The sequence below is a fragment of the Octodon degus genome, unplaced genomic scaffold, assembly GCF_000260255.1.
Source record: "Octodon degus isolate 3935 unplaced genomic scaffold, OctDeg1.0 scaffold00140, whole genome shotgun sequence".
Taxonomy (NCBI): Eukaryota; Metazoa; Chordata; class Mammalia; order Rodentia; family Octodontidae; genus Octodon; species Octodon degus.
This window is the reverse complement of record NW_004524716.1, coordinates 4,446,931-4,461,527: the sequence shown is the minus strand read 5'-3', so window position 1 is coordinate 4,461,527 and position 14,597 is coordinate 4,446,931. Positions and strand designations below refer to the sequence as shown.

At 37.4% G+C, this 14,597-nt stretch overlaps 1 protein-coding gene and 1 pseudogene across 1 annotated transcript in view; both read right to left on the bottom strand.

Annotated features, from left to right (window-relative positions):
- Positions 1-14,597, bottom strand: part of Ptpn22 (protein tyrosine phosphatase, non-receptor type 22) — a 66,517-nt gene that overhangs the window by 4,034 nt on the left and 47,886 nt on the right. Inside the window, exons 19-20 of the mRNA XM_004641692.2 lie at positions 12,274-12,304; positions 49-126 (exon numbers count right to left, since the gene is read on the bottom strand). Of these exons, the coding sequence (XP_004641749.1) occupies positions 49-126; positions 12,274-12,304 (109 nt within the window). The remainder of the gene's footprint in view (positions 1-48; positions 127-12,273; positions 12,305-14,597) is intronic.
- On the bottom strand, positions 3,199-4,119 carry LOC105743612 (annotated as a pseudogene).

The window sequence follows — 14,597 nt, the reverse complement described above, 5'->3', positions numbered from 1 at the left end:
ATATGTATTTAAAAAAAAAAAAACTCTGCTATAAAATAATTCACGTACCAAAATTTGGAAATGATCTGGAGTTACTTGATGGAATAGATTCTCCAGGCTTACTTGGTGAGGAAGAATTACAGATACCTGTAATCAAAAGAAAACACCAGGGGAACGAAGAAAATAGACTCATATTATTGTTCATCAGATTTCATAATTGTCAAGATTAAACATCCTCCAGAGTAATTATACTCCCAAATAAATATATCAGTATCAAATGTTAGCAAAAATATACTTACAATGGTTGACACAGTACATAATGTTGTTTGTATACATTTATAAAATCTTCCTGTGTGTTTGTTTTGTTTTAATGGTTTTTTTTTTTAATTCGTAATCAGATGATACAGAAAATCCTAACACTAAAGAAGAACTGCTAAAGGAATGAGATCCATTATATCCTGAATCAGCTTTTGGGGGATTCACACATTTTAGCTTTGGACTTTGTCCTCTACTCTGACCACTCCTCGTACGCTTCTAAATCTTCACCTGACCTATTCATCTACATTGAGTCTGTGATTTTTCTTACATTATCCTCTACATCTAGAATCTCTCCTCACTTTGAAGCCTATTTTTTTCCAATTATAGGTGATACTAAATTAGATCCGTAGTTTCCCAAAAGCCTTATTATGTTATGCTGCTTTATTTTGGTATTTGAGTTACTTACATGTGGGTTTAAAAATACATATTTGTCTTCCCAGTGCCTGAATGTACAAGGTATGTTTCTCCCTGTTCTTTTTCCCCCTGCCCAGTTTTTACAACAATCCAATAAAAACTAGTCCACATCTTCACACATGTACTGTCTTGCAATGAAGATAGATAAATTCAGTTTGAATAAATTTTCTAACAAACAGCATGCCTATAATCCCAGCACTCGGGAGGATGAGGGAGGAGGATTGCCCTGAGTTTGAGTCTAGCCTGGGCTACACAGTAAGTTCAAAGCCAGCCTGCACTACATAGCAAGATCCTGTCTCAAAAAAAAAAAAAAAAAAAAAAATCTAACAAACAGTGTATAAATGGGAAGAGTGCTTTTTGGGTTTTGGTTCTGGGGATCAAACTCAGGACCTTGCACTTGCCAGGCAGGCAATTGTGCTGCCGAGCTACGTCCCTGGCCCTGAGATTATTAAATATTCTCATTTTTGTTTTCAACATTTCAGAATGCAGTATGAGAACTTCATGTATGTGCTAGCAATGCATACGTAAATATTGAAGGGTTTTGGGGGGAGGACAAGGGCCTTGGGCTTGCCAGGCAAGCCCTGTGCTGTTGAGCTATATCCCCAGCCCTGCGTTCCTGAATATTAAGACTACAAACACCTTCCGTTCTGGGAGATACTTGAGTATGATTTACTAGAACACATAGTAGATTTCAATCATAATCAATTAAATATATGTTTATTGATACTGTGTAACAAGCATTGGGCTAGGCACTGAACAGATATAAATACAAAGTGGATGAAATGAGGAAGTTCAGGAGACAGCAATCTCTTAACTGTATGTGGACTGGGAATTTGCTTATTACAAAGGAGGCAAAGATCCTGCGCGTGTATACTGGAGGGAACTGCTATTTTACATATTGACATACCTTAGATATTTTCTAAAAATGTAAAAGTAGGTATGCAAATCATAAAATATATACAAAGAGCTGCTAGAACTTACAGTACATACACTTATCAGTGCTACAAGATTAATGTTCTGGTGAACTGTAAAAAAAAAAAAATCAACTGCTATTTTTCTTGTTGCTGAGATAAAACCTGATATCCCAAGTTAAAAGGAGGGTAATTTTTAGAGTACATAACCTAAAAATCTTTGCTAGCTCTTATCATAAGATCAGCTGGCAAAAATATTTCTCCCATTCTTAGGTTGTCACTTTACTCTGTTGATTGTTTACTTTGTTGTACAGAAACTTTTTAGTTTGTTGTAATCCCATTTGTTGATTCTATTCAAGACGTCCTTGCCTATGCCTGTGGCTTCAAGTGTTTCCCTAAGTTGTTGTCCATCATTTCAATATTTCTATTTGTATATCTAAGTCTTTGATCTGTTTTGATTTATATTAGAATAGGGTTCAACTTTCTGCAAGTATATAACCAGTTTTCCCAGCACCATTTGCTAAAGAGGCTGTCTATTCTCCAAATATTTTGGGCCCCTTTGTGAAAAATTAAATGCCTGAAAGTGCATGCATTTGTTTCTGTTTTATGTCTTAATCCTTTGGTCTACATGTCTATTTTTATGCCAGGATTGTGCTGTTTTTATTAGATTTGTAGTATAACTTAATAATCTGAAATTATGATGTCAACATTTTGCTCTTTTGTTTAGTATCCCTTTGACTATTCCGAGTCTCTCTGGTTCCATATAAATTTTAGGATTTCTTTTTCTAGTTTAGTAAAGAATATTGTTGATCATTTAAAAGAGATTGTATTGACATAGATTATTTTCATAATATAAACATTTTAATATGAACTCTTGCCTATCCAGGAACAGAAATGTCTTTCCATTTACTTACATCCTCTTTGACTTCTTTCTTCAGAGTTCTGTAGTATTCATTATGGAGGTCTTTCACCACCTTTCTTAGGTTGATTCCTATTATCTTTTTTTTTTATGCTATTGCAAAAGGGATTGTTTCCCCTGATTTCTTTCTTGGTGGGTTCCTTATTGGTGTACAGGAACATTATTGATTTTTCTTGGTTTTTTGTTTGTTTTGCTGGGATTACAGTTGTGTGCCACCACACCCAGCTAACACTGCTAATGTTTATATATTAATACATATCCTGTCTCTTTGCAGAATTTGTTCATCAGCTCTAAGTCTTATGGGGAAGTATTCTTGAGGGGAGTCTTTTATATATAAGATCATATTGTCTGCAAATAGAGATAATTTGACTTCTTTTTCTTTTCTTTCTTTCTTTTCTTTTTTTTTTTTTTTTTTTTTTTTCAGAACCGAGAATTGAACTCAGGCCCTTGTGTTTGCCAGGCAAGCACTTATTCTACTGAGCTATCTCCCTGGCCCTTGACTTCTTTGTCTATATATATTCCTTATATTTGTCTTTCCTGATTTCTCTGGATAATGTTTCAAGTACTGTATTCAACAGTGATAATAGCAGAGATTCTTGTCTCTTTTTTTTTTTTCTTGATGAATAAGTTTATTGGTCTTTATCTGAAAAATCTTCATAGAAATTTGGTTTAACTCTCAGCAGCACACTCCTGAGCTCTGAGGAAGCTTGCCTTCTTTTGAGTTACCCGGTCTTTCTTCTGGGCAAGAGACATTTTGGGACGGTTCCACCTCTTCTTTTTAACTTCTCTCTTCGGCTTCTTTTCATAGACTGGATTCTCTCGTACAGCAGCATGAGTTATACATCTCCTCCATCATGTCTGGAGTTACATTGTTCTTTATGTACTGAGAGAACTGTTTCTTGTAAGCATCTTCATCTTCTTCTATTAGGTAGTGCATATAGTCTGTGACATTCTGACCCATGATGTTCTTCCGATGTACTTCTGCATTAAACTCCTTGCTTTCAGAGTCATAACCAGGGATCATTTGGTACTGTGAGGGATAGACAGGCCTTCATCCATGGCAGCCTTTAGGGCTCCAAAACCTTATTGCCAGTTGCAGTTCTGGCGAGGCCTGCATCCAGGTAGCAGGTGAAGGCACCAGGCTTGCCATCAGTGCTTTCCACACTGTGTTCATCTCCAGTCACCTCCACCTGGCCTTCGTAGATCTTATCCAGGCCAAACCTATTGAGCAGCCTGCGGGCCAGCAGCAGGCCAGAACAATATGCTGCAGCAGAATTTGTTAGACCAACTTTCACACCATACTTTGGTAGTTCATGTGCGTATGCCGCACAGACTATCATATCCCCTTCAATACGGGCATAAGCAATCTGACAAATGATCTCTCTGTTAGTTACACGAACTATCATCCTGTATTTAGGCGTGTTGTACTTATTTTTGTCCTGTATTACCAAGCGTTTCCTAGCATAGTAATGAGTTTTGCCCTCTCGTCGTCTTCTAAACTTCACATGGTATCTCTTAATGTAGGCCTTATTCTTGACAACCTTAACAAAACCCATCCTGTGTAATATAGACCCGCGTCTGCGGTCCTACACAGACCTGCAGGCCAAGCAGCACCACAGGGGGAAAAAGCTCTTGTCTCATTCTTGATTTCAGACAGAATCTTTTTAGCTTTTTCCCATGATGTGGGCTGTGTCATACATGGTTTTTTTTTATCAGTTTGAGGTAATGTAATATTCTTCTATTCCCATTTTCATCAGGATTTTTAATCATGAAGAGATATTGGATCGGGGGGGGGGTGCACACCTATAATTACAGCACTCAGGAGGCAGAGGCAGGAAGACTACCACAAATTTGAGGCCAGACTGGAAAAAATAGTCAGATCCTGTCTCAAATAGCAAAATAAGAGAGGGAGGAGGGGAGAGAGAGAGATTAGATATTCTCCAAAGTTTTCTCTGCATCTATTGAGATGATTATGTGATTTTTATACATCCTTCAATTTATATGCTACGTTCCACTTACTGATTTATGTATGACAAAATATCTTTGCATACTTGAGATAAAGCCCACTTGTTTATAGTGTATGAGGATTCTTGAACCCTGTTCATCAAGGATATTAGCCTATAGTTTATATTTTTGAGTCCTTGTTGAGTTTTACTGTCACAGCTGTCTTCCTGAAATGAGTTTGAAGAATTTTTTTTTTCCCTTTCAGTTGTGTGGCAAAGTGTGGGAGCATTGGCATCAGTTCTTCTCTAAAGTTCTAGCAAAATTCAATAATGAAACAGAAGACCCAATGCTATTATGGGCTTCTGTACTCTTTTAGAATATTTTGCTGAGTTTACACACCTATAATATTCAACAACGGAACTTAAAAAAAAATTGGGGTATAACTATGAATGTCCATTTTGTATCTGTGTATTCAAAGTGGTTGGGATAGATATATAGTTGCATTCTCTTAATGAATAGAATGATTTTTTCTAATGGTGTTTGTAAGTAGGGTCACAAGTCTGCATCTTGTACAGCAATTAACCACTAAGAAGAATATATGCAGTGTATTATTTGTTGAAACTGTACTTTCGATTTGATTTGAAACTGTCTCATTGCTATATGTTTATCAATAAAACTTTGAAAAGAAAAAAAAATTCAATAATGAATCCATCGGACCATGGGATTTTCTTAGTTGTAGAATTTTTACTATGGTATCAATTTCATTGCTTGTCATTGGTCCATTCACAGTTTTTAAATCTTGGTTCAATTTTGGTAAATCATATGTGTCTAGAAATTTATCTTTTCTTTTTTCCTAGATTCTCCAATCCATTGGAATTTTAAGTTTTCAAAGTAACTCTGGGATTTCTATGGTAATTGATTGTAATTTCACCTTTTTCATTTCCAATTATGTTGATGTGGATCTTCATTCTCTTTCATTTGGTAAGTTCACCTGAGAATTTATCAATCTTGTTTGTCTTCTCAGAGAAGAAGATAAATTCTTGAATTCATTGATCTTTTGTTTGTTTGTGTTTTTTTGCTTTGTTTTGGTTTGGTTTTTTTTTGTCTCACATTCACTGATTTCTTCTCATTAATTTCTTCTACAAATTTTGGGATTGAGTTGCTCTTGTTTTTCTAGGACCTTCACATGTATCAACACATTTTGGGATTCCTCTGTCTTTCTAATATAGGCACTCACAGCTATAAAGTTTCCTCTCAAAACTATTTTCATTGTGTCCCACAGAATCTTTCATTTTGTATTACCATTGTCATATGATGCTAGGTTTTGTTTTTTTTTATGAATTTAGGGCAGGGTGTACAGGGTCTTACTGCATAGATCAAACTCATAGTGATTCTCCTGTTTTCAGCCTTCCAAGTGCTGGGATTACAGAGTGCACCCCCATGCCCAGTCTCGTTCAGCATCTCAGTGCACCCCGGGGGTGGGGCTGGCACAGCACATTAGGGATCAAATCCCCAGCCGCTGTGCTCTGCCTAAGCAGGCGCATTAGTCTGCTGAGCTATCTGGCCGGCCCGATTCTAGGGATTGTTTTATTTTCTTCTATGATTTCTTTTGTGACCTATTGTTCATCAAATGCATTATTTGATCTCCATGCATTTGTACAGTTTCTGAGGTTTGTTTTGTTGTTGATTTCTGATTTTGTTCCACTGTGACCTCATAGGATACAAGAAATTGTTTCAGGTTTTTTGTATTTATTGAGACATGCTTTGGAGAAAGTTTTGTGGACTGCTGAGAAGAATGTGTATTCTGCCATTGTTAGCTGAAACACTCTGTAGATAATAGTTAAATCTGTTTGTTCACTGGTATAGTTTAACTCTGATATATCTTTTTTTTTCTGTCTGGTTGACCTATTTGTTTGTGGGAGATGGGTGTTGAACGCCCCTACAATGATTGTGATTATATGGGTGGGTGTCTGTCCTTTTTTTTTTGCTTTTATTAAATTGGATGTGCTGATGTTGGTAAATCTTGGTAATTTGTTCCCTTTACCAATATATAGTGACCTTTTCTCTTCTGACCAAGTTTGGTTTGAAGTCAACTTTGTCAGAAATTAGAATACGTATGCTTATGCTTATATCTGATAATCTGAACAACTAATTTGAAGACATTATATAGTATAGCAACCATTGTTGAATTCTTACTGTTTTGTTTGGAGAAGTTCTGTATCATTTCTAATGGGTTTTTTCTTACTATTTTGTATTCTTTACATAATAGTAAAAGTACTAAATTTAAAAAAAAAAAAAAAAAAAAAAACAGGGCCAGCCAAATAGCTCAGTGGATTAAAGCACCTGCGAGCAGGTGGGGGGGTGCTGGTTCCAATCCCTGGGCCTGCCTTGCCAGCCCCACCCCCCTGGGTGCACTGAGACAGCAATTGAGACTGGGCATGGGGAAACATGCCTGTAATCCCAGCCCTTGGGAGGCTGTAAACAGGAGAATCACTATGAGTCTGATCTAGTAGTGAGACCCTGAACACCCCATACACCCTTCCCTAAAATACAGAAAAAATAAATAAATAAAAATAAATAAAAAATAAAGGTATTGAGTAAAAAAAAAAAGATTACCTGTTGGGTTTTGTATATTCCTTAATGATTTTATTACATTCAGTCATTTTATTCTTAAATCCTCTAGGTTTTTTGTTTTTGTTTTACCCTTAAGTAATTTTCTTCAGACTTTTTAATGTTAATATGTAAAAATCTGTTTGGGTTGCTGGTGTTTCTTTTACCTTGGTATCTATCTCATTTCTTGGATTTAGGATATTTCCTGCCATAACTTTGGTGAATAAACTTTTTATAGCATTAGTCTCTGCCAGAACTCCTTCCTTAAATGCAATCAGTGATCCTTAAATTTCTTTTAGATTCATCTAGATTCTAGGACCTCATAGATTATCTTTTGGTTGTCTCTTCATTATTACAGAGTAAATGTCCTATATAAATTTTGTTATCAAGTCCTAATATTCTTCTGATTGATCTTGCCTACTACCAAAACTTTTGATTAAATTTTACACTTCCAGGATATCTGCTTGATTTTTTTTTTCTTACCTCTAATTCTTTATTGACACGGTCTTTTATATCCTGCATTGTCTTCTTTAATTCATTCATTGTATTTTCTTTGACCTCTTTAATCATTGTAACTATTTGGGGGGGGCGGTTAGTTCTTTGTCTGGAAGTTCATCCCCTTTAGTGTACTAGGATCAGTCTCTAGCACTGTATTATGAGGTAAGATCCATTTGGGGAAAATTATTAATCTTTGAGACGTTTTATTGCCTTATTTTCTTGTGGTTATGTGGGGTTTTTTCATTATTGTTGTTGAGGGTTGTAGGTCAGTTGGGACAGAAAGCTCTACGTCCACACTAGAGGTGTCTTTGGCAAGTGGATTTCTCCATGCTATTCTAAGCATAGGCAATTCACCCAGTTCAGAGGCAGTCTCTACCACTGCAGTACGAGCAGAGAACATTCCTGGCAATATTAACATTCAAAGAGCCAATCATATATCAACACACAACACAAAGCTTGTTTTAAAAGTTTCAATAACCCAGGAAGATCAGGGAGTAGTAATGATGCCAAATAGACTGGGAATTAAGAAAAAAAAAAAGGAAAGGAAAAAAATAGGTTCTGATGATGATGCTTTTATCCCCACAAGAAAGGAAAAAGGAGAGGTTTAGGAGGCTTTGTATGATACCAGAAAGAAGAGAGAAAAAAAGAAAGAAAAGTGGAAAATGTGAAGGCCTTTATGGAGACTGGTGTGGAGCCCAATTAATAGGATACCCATGGGGCTGGGGAGATGGCTCAGTGGAATAAGGGCTTCCCTGGTAAGTGCAAGGGCCTGAGTTCAATCCCCGGTTCCAAAAAAACAAAAAAATAGGATACCCATAATGCAACACTGGAAGTTTCAGGAAGCAGCCCTTGATAAGGGAGCACCTGGCAGGTCGATAGAAGTCACCATTGAAACTAGAACAATAACACTCATACACAGTTGTATCTACTCCTGTGCCCCCTACACCCATTATGGGAGTGAGGAGGGCTGAGGTGCCAGTCTGCAGAATCTGCTGTGTACACCATCTCCAGTCAGTTCTGGAGACTGGTCCAGTGCTCTTATCAGCTCATCTGGGAAAGGTACCTCTTCTGCTGTCACTTGTGGGGAGGAGCTGAAGCTGAAGATTGGTCACACTTGTGGGGCTAGGCAAGGCCAGTCCAGGAACAAAGGGTTCCTGAGGCAAGCCGTGTGACTAAGTTGTTCCCTCTCTGGGAAGAGGAGAACCTGAAGCAATCCAAGCAAACAGGTTGCTAGGCAGAGGGGTGTCTCATGACATCAACCTGCCCGGTGCATAAATAAATGAACTGCAGTCCTTGAGAACTGTCCCTTTGTCCCCTCTCCCCCAGGAGACAGGGCTCCACCTGACCTCAGCTTTCTATTTTCTATCTTTATTTCTTCACCTTCCACCATCCTTCACCCCAAAAATTTTGAGAGTTCTGCTGGATTAGGCAGTCATGCAAGGAGGGGTTCTTTTCTGGCAAATGACTAAGCTTATGGGTATGTCTCCATGTGAGTTTCCACTTTTTCTGGATGCTAAGTGACCTAGTAGCACTGCTGGTGAGTGCCTTAGAGTGACTGAACTATGTGTGCAGTTTTCTCTTGAACCACTGTGATGGAATTTCAGAAGACTTTTTTTTTTTAAGGTCCTCATTCTCTCCATGTTGATTTATACTTCTAGCTCTATAGGAGACTGATGCAGGAGAATTCCTTGAGCCCAGGAATTTGAGGCCAGTTGGAGCAACATAGCAAGATTTTGTCTAGGGTGACAGCACTGCAGGTAAAGAAACACTAGAGTACAGTAATCCACATGGTTTGGCCAAGCCCTGTGTTAGACATTCTCCCCAACATATATTCCATCTTCTCCTGATGATAGAACTTGAATTTTCCTTTCTGTCTCTCCCCAAGTTTCAATTTCCACACTTCTGGTGGAACTGATTTTACTGTTAGATCAATGAAATGACCAATAATTATGGATTATTTTCCTTGTTTCAATGCTGGTCCATTGGTATGGTCATGCCAGGTATATGTGTCTCCTCTTCCTCCTAATAAGTCCACTTCCACATGGTAACAGTTGTTAATGTTGGGTATGACACTATTCTATCTAATCAGAGCATTGAATACATCGCTAAGACTTGGTTCAGGATGGTCAGATGAGTCAAGCCAAGACAATCACCAGTTAGCACTAGTCCTCAAGGTTGTTGTTCAGGCAACCAAGAAAGAGCTTTGCTTTGCATTGTAAGCCTGAAGCCACGCAGGAAGAGCTTGCCTACAGGTAAGCTAGTACAGCATAAGACAAAGGTAAGAGGTATGGAATGAAAGATTAAGTCCTGATTATATCATTTTGAAGTCTAAGTTACAAGCCAATACACTCCTTTTCGTACTTCATTCAGCTTACGTGGGTTTTCTGTCACTTGCAACTGAAAGACTTCTGAGTAATGTTCCCCACATAAAGCCAGCATCAAATATGCCAGTTTACAGCTTCTACTTTTGTCACCTGTACTCTACTCTCCATACAGCAGCTAAAATGATCTTTTTATAAAACAAATCATGTAACATCTCTCTTTAAAATTCTTTTAGGGCTTCATATTCCACTTAGACTTTACTCAAGGCCCATAAAAACCTATTTCTTGCCCATCTTCCCAGCCTTAGCTCTTATACCTCTTCATAACTTAATACTGTGCAGCTATGACTTACTTTGATTATCACAACATATACAACTTTCATACCTCAAAGATTTTTGTATGCACTGTTTCCTCTACCTGCGATGATCTTCTCCCCATTCTTTGCCTAGCTGGCTGCTCCTTTCTGTCTCAGTTCCTCAGAGGGGGCCTCCTGTGCCACCCATCCTAAAGAAAACTACCTTTGTTACCCTCTCTCATAATTGCTTTTTGGTTTTCCTTCACAGAATTTATCAGAGTGTGGAATTATGTGTGTATTTACTTCTTTAATGTCTAAATTTACTTTTGTGTTTTGCTTGTGTATGTAACCCACACTGGCCTCAAACTTGTGGCCATCCTCCCAAGTGCTTTACTGGCATACACCACCATGGCCAGCCTAAATTTACTTTTTAAATGTCTGGATTCCTCACTAGACTTAAATTCCACAAAAGCCTTTGATATGATATCTATTCTGCCTATCATGATACACTGAGCACTTTGTGTAGTGCTGGGTACATAATAGTTACAGATACTTGTTGACTAAACAAATGCATACTATGCTTGGATGCTACCTTAAAATAACAAATGAAAATGATAATTTCATTCAAAGCTTTAACTGTAGACCACTAAGAGATCCAGACTACAAGGAGAACATAACAGAATCTGGATTCATGAACCATCAGCAAGTGGCATCGGACATATATGGTGGATAAATATAAATCTTCAGGCTCAATTTGGAACTATTGTTCTTTCCTTAAGCACAAAAGATCATAGAACCAGGATAGCTGAACAGTGAAAATGCGATGCAGCCTAGATCCAGAGAATGACCTAGCTTTTAGTTAGAAATGAAACTCTGGTTCAGAGCCCCATCATATTCAGAAGCTGAGCTAATATACATCTACTTGAAGTTTATGTTTCTTGTTTGGTATTCTGAGACAATGCTGGGATATCAGCTAGAGAAAATGGAGTGTTTTATATGCCAAACTGATCAAATCAATCTTTGACTCATTCAAGTCACTCATTTCTTTGCTTTTAAAGGCTATTTAAGGGGCTGGGGATTTGTCTCAACAATAGAATGCTCACCTAATACGCTGGAGGCCCTGGGCTCAGTCCTCAGCACCAAAACCAAAGATAAATAAAGAAAGCCTATTTAATTTGACATGTTTCCTACCATAATTTCTCTTAGAATTGTTTAAATTTTCACTATACTGTTTTTAAATAAAAGATTACAGTTTCCAGCCATAGTTTAGCCATCATGAATGAAAACTCAGGCCATCTTAAAGGACAAGTCTGATGACAGTGGTAACAAACTGTCAACAATGTGGAGTTTATGGATAGGCAAAACAATACAAGCCCACAGGAATGAAGCAGCACTGCTGTCGACCTTCTTATTTAGGCTGTTTTCTGAGTGATCTTTTGTCCCACTCCCTTAGCACCAGTACAATATCAACTGTTCTTCACAACTAACCAAATGGTCAAATTTGTAAGAAGCATATGTTTTATACACTTTGCATTTGTAAATAAGGATTTCTAAGCAAATTCCCCAAAGTTTCAAGAGAGTCTGTGAGCTGTATTTTCATAACTATAGCAAAAATAGTAAGCAACAGACTTGTACTGCTAATAATGCTTGAAAATGAAAATGTGTCAGTGCTTTGCTCTTCTGATTAAAACACATTTGTTTCACAATATGCTTTGCTATAACTATTTTGAAAGAAAATACTTTTGAGGTTAGACTGCTGGGAAATTTAGACAGCATACTTGTATGATAGCATCTTAAGACAGGTAGAAAATATCAAATGTACTAATTATTTTGTCTGTAAACAGAGAAACTTCCTTCTCTGTACTCCCAGGCCAATCCTACTGCTGTGGAGTCCGGCAAAGTACAAGGCCTAAGAGTAAGTGTTCCGATCCATAAGACCCTATGGAGGCTTTATTTAGGAATGATAATTGTTAATATTTTCACAGGCTAGCTGACTATAAAAAGAAAAAATTATGCAAACTATATATATACATATATTTAAAAATAAGTACAAAGAAACTTACTCTTCTTCATGTTTCGCAAGATTTTCAAACTCTATAAAAGTGAACAAAAGGAAAAATTAGTTTTTCTCTAAAATTCAAACCAAATAGATATGTCAAAAAATTATAGCCATGAAATACAAAATTATTTTTTCTTCTTTGCATTTTTAATTCAGTATGAAACCTGAATTTAATCGCTTGAGTTTAATCTTGCTGTTTTTCCCACCTATATAAGTACCACGGGCTGAAGAGATGGCCCAGGGCTGGTGAGATGGGTCAGTGGTCTAAAGCACCTACTTAGAACAAGCTTAGCAAAGCATCAGGGACCGCGGTTCAATCCCCCAGCACCACATGCCAGCCAGCCCGCCCCCTGGTGGGCTGAGCTGGCCACACACACAAATAAATAAATAAAATTAAAACCTTTAAAAAAAAAAAGTAAGTATCATACTACATATTTAAAATAATGCTATCAGAGTGTGAGGCGTGAAAGTAGAGTTCCTACTTCTTCCTTTTATTAGGAACATTCCAGAACCCACAACGGCTTCTGAATGAAGCTGTGATAGTCATTCCCATTCCAGGATCCACAATGGTTTTTGAAGATAGCGTTGGTACGTCGTCATTTCCATTCCAGCCAGGAATTCTTGCCAATCATAATCTGTAATCCACTTTCTGTTACGGAGGCCCACTTCCATGTGATCAGCAATGCTGTCTTTTTCCCACCTTTCAGCAAACCATGTCCTCAGCTTCTTCATGATAGCATCTCTGCCTTACCTTTTCCAGTAACCTCCTCAGGATTTCTTCTTTCCTTCACATTTCCTCAGCAAGTTTTGTTTTGTTTTTTGTACCAAGAATCAAACTTAGTACCTTGTGCTTGCCAGGCAGGCACTGAGCCACTGAGCTATATCCCCAGCCTCACAAGTATGTTTTTAATCTATTTCATGGCTACAACATTCTTAATAATTTTCCTATGGGTCTAATATAACTGCTGTGTTCCAACAGGTTAACTATATATTCTTTTCAAGAGCAGGTAGATGTCTTTTATGACACAGCTACTTTCCTAGCACCTAACAGAAATATGATATTCTACAAAATATTTTAAGAAAGTCTTCCCTGAAAAAAGTTTAGATTTTTAGGAAATTATTTATTTACAATTCAAACATCTTAGTAAAAATTTTCTCATCCATGCTTGATGTAGTGGTGTATTCCTGTATTCCTAACTACTCAGGAGGCTGAACAAGAGGATAACTTTGAGGTCAAGCCTAGGCAAAACCATATCCTGACGCACACACAGTGCTCCCATCCTGTTCTCCCATCTGTGTAGTTTCTATCCATCCCATATGTAACTTAGTTGCTTATGTATCCCTCCGGAATTACTTATGAATATATGTGAATTACTTGTAAATACACAAATAAAAACCATTTAAGTTTTCATTCTCTTAGCTGTATAGTGTCCCACTATACATATAGTATAACTTATAATTATTTAATTGGTTTCTTTAGTGATTAACATTTATGTTGTTTCTTCATTATCTGCTTTTATAAATACTGCTGCAGTAAATGCCTGTTATACATGTAATTTCACATGTGTACAAGCATATATGTAAAATAAATTCCTAGATGTGAAATTATTAGGTCAAAGGATATATGCATTTATAATTTTGATATTGCTAAATTGCCTTCCATAGAAGTTGTTACTATTCTAATTTCCAACAAGGTAGGCAAATGCGGGCTGCACATGGTAGTGCACCCCCGTAACCCCAGCACTCTGGGAGACTTGGTGACTTAATAAGATCTTGTCTCAAAAAGTAAAAGCCAGGCACGGTGGCACATGCCTGTAATCCCAGCACTCAGGAGGCTGAGGCAGGAGGATCACTGTGAGTTCAAGACCAGCCTGGACTATAATGTTTGCTCAAGGCCAGCCTGAACCGCATAGTGAGACCCTGTCTCAAAAAGATAAAAAAGAAAAAAATTTAACACTGTAAAAATAAAAAATTTAAAAGGCCTGGGGATGCAGCTCAATGCAAAGGCTGTGATTTCAGTGCTCAGCCTCACACACACACACACACACACACACACACACACACACACACACACACACACGGTATATGCTTATTTCCCCAGAGCCCCAGCATCCATAATAGTGCAATCATACTTTTGGAGTTTGCCTTTCTAACAGATGAAAGAGCATGCCACTATAGTTTTAATCTGTGTTTCTCTTGTTTTGAACGAGGTTAGGCATATCAAATGTTTAAAGGGCAGACTATGCTTATTTATTTTATTTGACTTATCTACACATATATTTTTGTCCATTTTCATTCTAGGGCAATGCAGTTCTTTATATAACAAAT